General features: G+C 51.3%; 1 protein-coding gene across 1 annotated transcript in view; it reads left to right on the top strand.

Moving 5' to 3' along the window:
* The window catches only part of ITGA10 (integrin subunit alpha 10), a 42,208-nt gene extending 33,703 nt beyond the window's left edge, over nucleotides 1-8,505 (top strand). The window contains exons 24-30 of the mRNA XM_018570072.1: nucleotides 1,378-1,464; nucleotides 1,689-1,802; nucleotides 1,889-1,975; nucleotides 2,143-2,256; nucleotides 5,197-5,292; nucleotides 5,876-5,989; nucleotides 8,395-8,505. Coding sequence (XP_018425574.1) covers nucleotides 1,378-1,464; nucleotides 1,689-1,802; nucleotides 1,889-1,975; nucleotides 2,143-2,256; nucleotides 5,197-5,292; nucleotides 5,876-5,989; nucleotides 8,395-8,466 — 684 coding nt within the window. The 3' untranslated portion in view covers nucleotides 8,467-8,505. The remainder of the gene's footprint in view (nucleotides 1-1,377; nucleotides 1,465-1,688; nucleotides 1,803-1,888; nucleotides 1,976-2,142; nucleotides 2,257-5,196; nucleotides 5,293-5,875; nucleotides 5,990-8,394) is intronic.
* Nucleotides 8,506-11,739: the final 3,234 nt, after the last annotated feature.

Raw genomic sequence — 11,739 nt, forward strand, 5'->3', positions numbered from 1 at the left:
ATTTTATTTTTCAGTGTTAATTAGATGATAGAGAGTTGAACCCTCTGATCACGTTGGGGTGTCACCCAGCATCCGCTCCGGGTGACACCGGGCCTCGGGACGCCCCTGTTCCCACCATCCCTGTGCTGAGTTCCCGGGTCTGTACACCTGCTGTGCCCATTATGAGGGGCTCCCACCATCCCTGTGCTGAGTTCCCGGGTCTGTACACCTGCTGTGCCCATTATGAGGGGCTCCCACCATCCCTGTGCTGAGTTCCCGGGTCTGTACACCTGCTGTGCCCATTATGAGGGGCTCCCACCATCCCTGTGCTGAGTTCCCGGGTCTGTACACCTGCTGTGCCCATTATGAGGGGCTCCCACCATCCCTGTGCTGAGTTCCCGGGTCTGTACACCTGCTGTGCCCATTATGAGGGGCTCCCACCATCCCTGTGCTGAGTTCCCGGGTCTGTACACCTGCTGTGCCCATTATGAGGGGCTCCCACCATCCCTGTGCTGAGTTCCCGGGTCTGTACACCTGCTGTGCCCATTATGAGGGGCTCCCACCATCCCTGTGCTGAGTTCCCGGGTCTGTACACCTGCTGTGCCCATTATGAGGGGCTCCCACCATCCCTGTGCTGAGTTCCCGGGTCTGTACACCTGCTGTGCCCATTATGAGGGGCTCCCACCATCCCTGTGCTGAGTTCCCGGGTCTGTACACCTGCTGTGCCCATTATGAGGGGCTCCCACCATCCCTGTGCTGAGTTCCCGGGTCTGTACACCTGCTGTGCTCATTATAAGGAGTGCCCACCATCCCTGTGCTGAGTTCCCGGGTCTGTACACCTGCTGTGCCCATTATGAGGGGCTCCCACCATCCCTGTGCTGAGTTCCCGGGTCTGTACACCTGCTGTGCCCATTATGAGGAGCTCCCACCATTCCTGTGCTGAGTTCCCGGGTCTGTACACCTGCTGTGCCCATTATGAGGGGCTCCCACCATCCCTGTGCTGAGTTCCCGGGTCTGTACACCTGCTGTGCTCATTATAAGGAGTGCCCACCATCCCTGTGCTGAGTTCCCGGGTCTGTACACCTGCTATGCCCATTATGAGGAGCTCCCACCATCCCTGTGCTGAGTTCCCGGGTCTGTACACCTGCTGTGCCCATTATGAGGGGCTCCCACCATCCCTGTGCTGAGTTCCCGGGTCTGTACACCTGCTGTGCCCATTATGAGGGGCTCCCACCATCCCTGTGCTGAGTTCCCGGGTCTGTATACCCGCTGTGCCTATTATGAGGGGTCCCCATCACCATATAGGTGTTAGCACCTGAAGCCCCCAGATGGACGGTCAGTACCGGGGTTGGCCGATGATAACGGTCGGGATACCAATCAATGTGCGATTATATTTGCAGTGAGTCCAGTCTGAACCGATACGAGGTGCAGCCGATCCTGAGGACGAGTCAGGACTCCGGGCCGGAGTTCATCACGAAGTTTAAGGTGCGTCAGATGTATCGGTGTGTATTGGGGGGAAGAGTAATATACAATATGTAGATCCTTCCTGTATACTCCGCCCCTTGTATACTCCGCCCCCTGTATACTCCGCCCCTTGGAGGTCACCATACATCGATATGTCATTATTTTACCCGAAATTAAAGGAAATTCCAGAAAACACAATGATTTAGTAATGGATTACGGGTGATGTGTTCTGTCCTTGTTTCCAGGTTCAGTACGGGGACTGTTACCCTCTGCACAACGTCTCTGTGCACATCCACACCCCGGCTATGGGCTACGGGAGCTCATACTTCATGTCCGTCTCCAGGATCATCTCTGAGAACGTAAGATGGGGGGGAGGGGAGGAAGGATGGCTGTGCTTATACTCGGTGACACCGGTGTCACCCCCTCTTGTTATATCTCCCATCAGGTCACCTGCGTATTATCCAATAACACGCGACCCGGAACAGCGCTGCTGCCCATACACCCCGCGGACCTGCTACACACTCCCATTGTGGTGAGTACTGGAAATGTTGGACTGGATTCTGGTGGAGTCCCATTGCCGGGGCTAGAAGAGTCCAATGGTTTCCAGACCTCAGTGGGGGTCATTAGATAATTATAGGGGGGCTGAGTCTTGTTATTAGAACAATGGTGGGACCCCCTAATGTTTCCTTCTCCTATCAGAACTGCAGTAACAGCCTATGTGAGGTCATCTCCTGCCAGATCCCCACCCTCCCCCGCAACTCCGAGGTGTCGCTGTCCATACTACGCATCATCCACAACCACTTCTTCACCAACGTGAGTATCCAATACAGGACAGAGCAATGCTCTGCGAGGTCAGTGGTGGAATAATCTGCAGAATATATCAATATGTATTTGTCAGGGGGGAGATGGGACGGAAACAATGCTCTGCAGATCTCTAGAGAGGTCAGTGGTGGAATAATCTGCAGAATATATCAATATGTATTTGTCAGGGGGGAGATGGGACGGAAACAATGCTCTGCAGATCTCTAGAGAGGTCAGTGGTGGAATAATCTGCAGAATATATCAATATGTATCTGTCAGGGGGGAGATGGGACGGAGCAATGTTCTGCAGATCTCTAGAGAGGTCAGTGGTGGAATAATCTGCAGAATATATCAATATGTATCTGTCAGGGGGGAGATGGGACGGAGCAATGTTCTGCAGATCTCTAGAGAGGTCAGTGGTGGAATAATCTGCAGAATATATCAATATGTATCTGTCAGGGGGGAGATGGGACGGAGCAATGTTCTGCAGATCTCTAGAGAGGTCAGTGGTGGAATAATCTGCAGAATATATCAATATGTATCTGTCAGGGGGGAGATGGGACGGAGCAATGTTCTGCAGATCTCTAGAGAGGTCAGTGGTGGAATAATCTGCAGAATATATCAATATGTATCTGTCAGGGGGGAGATGGGACGGAGCAATGTTCTGCAGATCTCTAGAGAGGTCAGTGGTGGAATAATCTGCAGAATATATCAATATGTATCTGTCAGGGGGGAGATGGGACGGAGCAATGTTCTGCAGATCTCTAGAGAGGTCAGTGGTGGAATAATCTGCAGAATATATCAATATGTATCTGTCAGGGGGGAGATGGGACGGAGCAATGTTCTGCAGATCTCTAGAGAGGTCAGTGGTGGAATAATCTGCAGAATATATCAATATGTATCTGTCAGGGGGGAGATGGGACGGAGCAATGTTCTGCAGATCTCTAGAGAGGTCAGTGGTGGAATAATCTGCAGAATATATCAATATGTATCTGTCAGGGGGGAGATGGGACGGAGCAATGTTCTGCAGATCTCTAGAGAGGTCAGTGGTGGAATAATCTGCAGAATATATCAATATGTATCTGTCAGGGGGGAGATGGGACGGAGCAATGTTCTGCAGATCTCTAGAGAGGTCAGTGGTGGAATAATCTGCAGAATATATCAATATGTATCTGTCAGGGGGGAGATGGGACGGAGCAATGTTCTGCAGATCTCTAGAGAGGTCAGTGGTGGAATAATCTGCAGAATATATCAATATGTATCTGTCAGGGGGGAGATGGGACGGAGCAATGTTCTGCAGATCTCTAGAGAGGTCAGTGGTGGAATAATCTGCAGAATATATCAATATGTATCTGTCAGGGGGGAGATGGGACGGAGCAATGTTCTGCAGATCTCTAGAGAGGTCAGTGGTGGAATAATCTGCAGAATATATCAATATGTATCTGTCAGGGGGGAGATGGGACGGAGCAATGTTCTGCAGATCTCTAGAGAGGTCAGTGGTGGAATAATCTGCAGAATATATCAATATGTATCTGTCAGGGGGGAGATGGGACGGAGCAATGTTCTGCAGATCTCTAGAGAGGTCAGTGGTGGAATAATCTGCAGAATATATCAATATGTATCTGTCAGGGGGGAGATGGGACGGAGCAATGTTCTGCAGATCTCTAGAGAGGTCAGTGGTGGAATAATCTGCAGAATATATCAATATGTATCTGTCAGGGGGGAGATGGGACGGAGCAATGTTCTGCAGATCTCTAGAGAGGTCAGTGGTGGAATAATCTGCAGAATATATCAATATGTATCTGTCAGGGGGGAGATGGGACGGAGCAATGTTCTGCAGATCTCTAGAGAGGTCAGTGGTGGAATAATCTGCAGAATATATCAATATGTATCTGTCAGGGGGGAGATGGGACGGAGCAATGTTCTGCAGATCTCTAGAGAGGTCAGTGGTGGAATAATCTGCAGAATATATCAATATGTATCTGTCAGGGGGGAGATGGGACGGAGCAATGTTCTGCAGATCTCTAGAGAGGTCAGTGATGGAATAATCTGCAGAATGTCAGGAGGGTGCGATGTTCTGCAGACTGCCCACTGGTTGACTTTCCGCCTCCTCACAAGCCGTCCATTGTTTCCGCAGGAAGTCATTTTCACATCTTTGGGAGCAAAACAGGAAGAGTCTATTTGCAGTGGGCGGCGTCCCAACAATGGCGGCTTTATAAGATTCTTCTCCTGTGTTCCGGGCGGAGTCCGTGCCGCTCCGCAACTAAGCGGGACATTTCCACCCGGTGAATCTCGTACATTCACCCGCAGTCACTTCCTCACTGACATCATGCATTCTGATGTGACATTCAAATGTTATATATACAGAATATATGTGCAAGTGTGTATATATAATACAATGTATATCCAGGGGCGTCCCGAGGCCGGGTGCCACCTGGAGCGAAGACCAGGTGACACCTCGTCGTGACGTCATTGCGCATGCGCGGTCATCTAATTGACGCCTGCCGGCGGCCATCTTGGTGATGGTCGCCGGCAGAGAGAGGAGGGGACGTTCACCCGGCGGGATGAGGTATGCCGCCGGGTCCCCTCCTCTCTCCTGACACTGTCGGGCTCTCCGTCCATGACCGAGTGTCTGACTTTTTAGAGGGGGGTGACACCAAAATGACTGTCAGTCATTTTGGTGTCACCCCTCCAATGGTGTTACTCGGGTGCGGGCCGCACCCCCCGCGTGACGCCACTGCGTATATCTATCTATAAATCCTTTAACAGCCAATAATGAATCAGATTAAACAAATCACATAAAGTTCCTTACCGGTGATACTTTCCCTTTAAGGATTGCGTCGGTCCTCATATGGCATTCTGGGACTTGCAGTTCGCCAGCATCTAAGGCCTCATTGGCTGTCGGTAGAGGTGGGCGGAGTCTCACGTTTCTTTTTTTCTCTTCTCTTCCAGGCCAAGTTCCGCTCTGTGAAAGTGATCAGCGAGTTCATCCTGAACGTCAGAGAGGACGGCGGCCTGTTCACCGACAACGCCCGGCACAGGACGCAGGTCTGCACTGCCCACATGACAAAGAGGACCTGTGTTGTGACACGCGGTGCACACTAGGCATGCTTGAATAACATACATTGAGAGGTCACTAAAGCATCCTGAAATGCTATTGCAGTTAGATGAATGGAGGTCAGAGAGTGACATTGTTAATTGCCTCTGAATTCTGATACACCAACCTGGAACAAGCATATGTTGATGTCTGCTCCGCCCACTTTGTGGTGTCCCCGCCCCTTTGTTTCATTCTGCATAATATAATATGAAAATTTAATTTATGCAGATTTTGGATGGAGTGGAGAAGGATTAGACCCGTTTTATCATTCCTTGTGTCCCCACTGGTGAGATCCATCCCCTCTTTTTGTACTGGTGTCACCCAGAAAGTCATGGAAAAGCCAAAATGATGGTGGTGTCACCAGAACGGCATACAGGGCACATTTTCCAATAGGGTACACCTGCTTCGGTGATAACTAAGAGGGGAATTATCTCACTTCCTGCTGTGTCTCTAGCACAGGAAGTGAAGGGAAATCTTCCATAGGGGACACAGTTCTTAATACATTGCTGATTTCGGTGACTTTGTGTCTTGCAGAGTGTCCTGGAGCTGCTGCACCCGGTCCTCCTGCCGCTGTCACTGTGGATCCTGATCGGAAGCGTCATCGGAGGTCTTCTCTTATTAGCGCTGATCATCTTCATCCTGTGGAAGGTAAGTCAATGACGAATGGCGATAGACTTAGCCCCGCCCCCTGCCGGTGAGGATTGCAGTACAGTACCTGCCAACAGCCTGCAGGTGGGGTACTTCAGAGCTGATCCTCTATAGAAGGCGACAGGCACCCCAGACAGGGATGCCACTACCTGCTACAGCCTCCAATCAGCACTACCTGCTATGTACAGCAGCCTGCCGGCCCCAGAGACCCAGCGATGACATCACATTGTATGGTATGTGGCCATCTTAAGGGTGATTGTGCAATCAGATTGCATGGTGCATCTTATGATGACGAAGCATTCAGGAGGGTAATAATGAGCCATAGCTGAATGGTATAGGAACCAGTGGGGGAGGGGCGGCGCTGAGCGAAGCAAGCATTTGAGACCCGGCCCGATCCGCACTCGGCCTCCTACTATGAATGTCTGATGGAATGTCCTCATAAGAATAACATAGATAAAAGGGGCGCAGTGGCGTGCGGGGTATGTAGGAGGACGCACAGCTGTCATATGCCGCCCCACCCCGAGCCACATCGGGGATCAGCTATGTCACATATGTACAATAAAGTGCACCTGTCACCAGAAAGACCCATCCAGAGCCATCTGTGCATTGCAATACAGCAGCTGCTGCAGAACTACAAGTCCCAGCATGGCACATCTCCTCAAGGAGCAGTCCATTTTTTGCTGCATGGCCCATATTTAGGGTATAACATCCATGGTCAGAAAGGTAAACGAGGCCTTTAATGAGGTTTTTAGGAGAGTCGGTAGAGTCTGGCAGCTGCAGAGGATCTGATGAACCAGGCGCAGTGCTGCCCCCAGGTGGTGACATCCGGGTACTGCACAGCGGACAGCGCTGAATTATAACCCTTTTAAGGCCTTTTTTTAGTTTTTTGCGCCATGTTATAATCCACATTTTAGCCCTGAAAAGTACTTCAAACTCCCCCAAACATGATATATTTTCTGAAAGCCGAGACCCTGTAGAATGAAACGGCGCCAGTTGCAATGTTTTACGTTGCACGACATTAGCGCAACCTGTTATCAAACCCGAAAATTTAGTGAAAAATGCACTCAGGTTAAATTTAGTGCCATAAAACACTATATTAAACCATTGTTTTTGCTAAAATATAAAAGATGAGGTTACAACGAGTAAATAGATACCTGACATGTCCAGGTTCAAAATTGTGTGCGTCCTTGAATCGGCAACAAAATTCAGTACCCCATAAAGTCCATAGACGACGCCTTAAAAGCCCCCCACAGGTCATCAGTTTAGAGATACATGTAAATATTGGCCCGAAAATTTTTGCTTTCACTCCGGCGTGTGCGGCGGTGTCCAACATGTGTAGCGCGATCATCGTTTTCATACGTAGACGCACCCGAAGCGTGTTTATGTGAAGACGCGAGTGTTTGCAGTAGCGGGGAACTTTACATTTTTTTTTTCCCATTTATTATGCTTAACTTTAATTGCTATCACATGGGGGGGCTTACAAGCCCCCCATGTGATTAGCATATTGGTGGCGACAGGTACTCTTTAAGGTGATGCTGGGGGTCCAAAAGACTCCCAGTGTCACCTTTAGGCCCCGTTCACGCCTGAGCGTTTTACCGCGCGTTCCTACGCTCGGTAAAACGCACAACAGGTGAAAACCCATGTTTGCCTATGGGCATGGTTCTCACCTGCGCGTTTTACCGCCCGTTCGATCGCGTGGTAAAACGCCATACGCCCAAAGAAGTACATGAGCTTCTTTGGGGCGTATTAACGCCCGTATCCCGCTGTTATCAGCCGGATACCCCCTCGGAAACTCGCGTTTGACGCGCGTTTCTTTTACCGCAAATCGCTGTAAAACCGCGCCGTAAGAAACGCGTGGCAAACGCGAGTTTCCAATACGCTAAGGTGTGAACCCAGCGTTACACTTTAAATAAGCTATTTAGAGTGTAATGACAGCTTTTTGACTTTGCTCTCAGTCCCATAGAACGGGGTGCCCATATCCAGCTTCTTCACCCTTACCGATAGGTACTGTACCTCATGGCAGAGGCTCAACGTTGTCACCCTGCAACAGGAAGTGCTGTTTCTGGCGGGAGCTCCAGGTAGAAAACACGGCAACAGCATCAATTTAAAAAAAACACAATGGGAGGAATTGATCAAAACTGGAGCAGAAGGAATCTGGAGCAGTTGCCCGTGGCAACCAATCAGCTTCTCTCTTTAGTTTGCTCAGGTAAGATTTGAAAATGAGAGATAGAAGCTGATTGGTTGCAGGGCAAATACACACAGTTTTGATAAATCCCCCCCAATGAATATAACGCCAAACAGACTGAAAACGCGATGTTGGGTTTATATAGACTTAGGATGGAATACATATGCAGATCCCTTCCCCGCATTTCTCATTCTCGTGTCTTCTTCTCCCGGTGTCACAGTTGGGATTTTTCACACGGAAGGTCCAGGGTGAGGAGAAGGAAGAAGCCGCCGCCGCTGATGACAACCAGTGACCGCTCGCCGGTCCCCCTCCAACAGAGGCTAGAACTGTCTACCATGGACCCGTGACTCTGTGCGCCCGGAGCACGGGCTCCATGTTCTGCTTCTTGCTAAGGGAAGGACCTTTCAGTTCAGGAAACCCCAAAACAAAGTCCCACCTCAGGAGAAATACTGAATATAAGAGAACACATGGAGGACCTCACAGAGGATCCTGGAGGTAGACGGGGCAGCCCTGAGTCATGTACCATGGAGGACCTCAGAGAGGATCACGGGACAGTCCTGGGCCATGTACCATGGAGGACCTCACAGAGGATCCTGGGGAAGACTGGACCACCCTGGGCCATGTACCATGGAGGGGATCACGGGGACAGTCCTGGGCCTTGTACCATGTAGGACCTCACAGAGGATTCTGATGATGACAGGACTGGGCCATGTACCATGGAGGGAATCACGGGACAGTCCTGGGCCATGTACCATGGAGGACCTCACAGAGGATTCTGATGATGACGGGACTGGGCCATGTACCATGGAGGGGATCAAGGGACAGTCCTGGGCCATGTACCATGGAGGGGATCAAGGGACAGTCCTGGGCCATGTACCATGGAGGACCTCACAGAGGATCCTGGGGAAGACTGGACCACCCTGGGCCATGTACCATGGAGGGGATCACGGGGACAGTCCTGGGCCTTGTACCATGTAGGACCTCACAGAGGATTCTGATGATGACAGGACTGGGCCATGTACCATGGAGGGAATCACGGGACAGTCCTGGGCCATGTACCATGGAGGACCTCACAGAGGATCCTGAGGAGGACGGGGCCACCCTGGGCGCACAGAGACTTTCTGATGGGACTTCTGCGGGAACACTGAACCTGACCCCAGGACAGGATGACCATATTGTACAATGACGGAGCCATGAGGGAGAATAAACTCCATTTCTTTTATAGGGAACCCGGAGATTTATATATATATTGTGCTGCCTGGGACTGATGTGGATGGACTGTGTACAAGATCAATAAAAGATATTTATACATAACGTCCGATGTATGCAGAGGGAGCAACGCACGGTACCAGGTTTGTATTCCCTAAGTTGGTGGATCTGAACCACCAGGCCACAGGTTCTGACCAGTAACGCCCTACAGCCCAGCATGGCTCCCTACCTGGCCCAGGGGGTCTGTACACACACTGCTCCGGGGGAAGAGTCTAGGGCAGGGACAGGCAACCTTGGTACTCCATCATATCTCTGCCTCTGCGAGGCATGCCTGTGGCTGGCAAGAGTCCTGCAATGCCTCATGGGACGTGTAGTTCCGTAATAGCTGTACAAGTATTACTTTTTTTTTTGTACCACGGTGACATGGAAGAGTTTAGCAGGCCCTGGTCCCACTAAGGTTGAGAACCATTGACCTATACAGTATGTATATAAGCCAGGGATAAGTATTCTCTGCACCCTAGCTGTGGTGATACTACAACTCCCATCATCTCTCTGCCTCTGGGAGTCAAAGTCTTGCAATGCCTCGTGGGACTTGTAGTGAGATAGGAGGGTGATCGTGTGACTCCCCCCTCCCCATCCTCCTTCACCATACCAAGCTATTTACACTCAACATGGGGCAGGGTCCCCAAGGTGATGAGGAGAAGAGCTTCTTCCCCACAATCCTGGCCCCCGGGGCTGTGGGGGGTCTTATATGAATCTGAGCGCCCCCTTTCCTAAACCCCTACTCATTCACCAAATAAACATGGCAAATACACACACCGCGCCAGCTTGACATGTCGCGCAATGTATATCCATCATCAATTCAGATGACATCATGGGACTTGCTCCGCCCCTTTGTTTACATTCCAGGTGGCGGCAGCTGTCAAGTTGGGGCCGGTGTTCGTTGGGTGCGGTCCTGTCTGCGGGGATTTTTGTTTTTCATTGGGTCAACGAGGATCTATATGGGTGGGCGACGTGATTGATAATGGAGTTACACCGTGTGACTTTTTAGTACAACAAAAGAAAAATAACTTGTCACACCGGTGTGCTGTGTTTACTTACCATCTTAACCACCTTCCGTGGCTTCCTGGAGGCGGGCCGGCGCTTCTAAAAGTCCTTGTACTCGCGCGCGAGCGGGAAACCGACTGTATTTTTAAACAGCCGGCGATACTTGATCGCTTGTATGTGATGGTGTGCACCTTGGCCACTGCCCCCTATCCTGAGCTCCGCTCTGCCCCCCACCTTGGCCACTGCCCCCTATCCTGAGTTCCGCCCCCACCTTGGCACTGCCCCCTATCCTGAGCTCCGCTCTGCCCCCTATCCTGAGCTCCGCTCTGCCCCCCACCTTGGCCACTGCCCCCTATCCTGAGCTCCGCTCTGCCCCCACCTTGGCCGGCTCTATGTTACTTCAATGAAATCTCCCTCTGACTGGAAGTTCCAGTATCGGGGGTAAGTATTGGAGCATTTGGGCAAGTACGAGTAGCAAATACTCGGTATCGGTGCATCCCTATTGTGAAGACTTGAGTGCCGCCACTCCCTGCATGATTACACCGAGTGCAGGACACCATGGTGACACCCTCAGGGGGATGGCCTCTGACACCCGTCACGTACAGCATGTCCTCAGTATTTGGAGTCATGCTTGACATTGAAAACAAGCAACTGATCAGCACGCTGCACAGCTACAATCTGTAACGTCCATTGGGCCGCGGAGAGTCATGGGATGCCAGGGGCGTGTCCTTCTCATACAACTCTTGAGGTACGGTGCTGTGACATGATGCGTGCTTTCATACAATGCTTGGGAAAAGCGGGACACCAGCCCTAAATATCACACCCCCAATATGACCCAGAGCACAAATGAATACCGCCAGAAAAAGATTATAGTTGTGAGAGGCGGAGCCAACACCAGGACAGATCAGGAGAGGAAACCGATGTAGAATAAGGGGATTGTGACAGGAAATAGAGAGGGGCGGAGGAATATTGGTGATCAAGTGGGTTGACCCGGGTGTCACACCCTCCGCACTCCTCTCTTGCACATAGTGCCCACCGCCATACCCTCCTCCTCTACATACTGCCCCCCGCCATACCCTCCTCCTGTACTCACTGCCCACCGCCATACCCTCCTCCTCCACTCACTGCCCCCCGCCATACCCTCCTCCTGTACTCACTGCCCCCCGCCATACCCTCCTCCTGTACTCACTGCCCACCGCCATACCCTCCTCCTGTACTCACTGCCCACCGCCATACCCTCCTCCTGTACTCACTGCCCCCCGCCATACCCTCCTCCTGTACTCACTGCCCACCGCCATACCCTCCTCCT

This window comes from Nanorana parkeri, unplaced genomic scaffold (assembly GCF_000935625.1).
Source record: "Nanorana parkeri isolate BGI_ZX_2015 unplaced genomic scaffold, ASM93562v1 scaffold1452, whole genome shotgun sequence".
NCBI classification, from domain to species: domain Eukaryota; kingdom Metazoa; phylum Chordata; class Amphibia; order Anura; family Dicroglossidae; genus Nanorana; species Nanorana parkeri.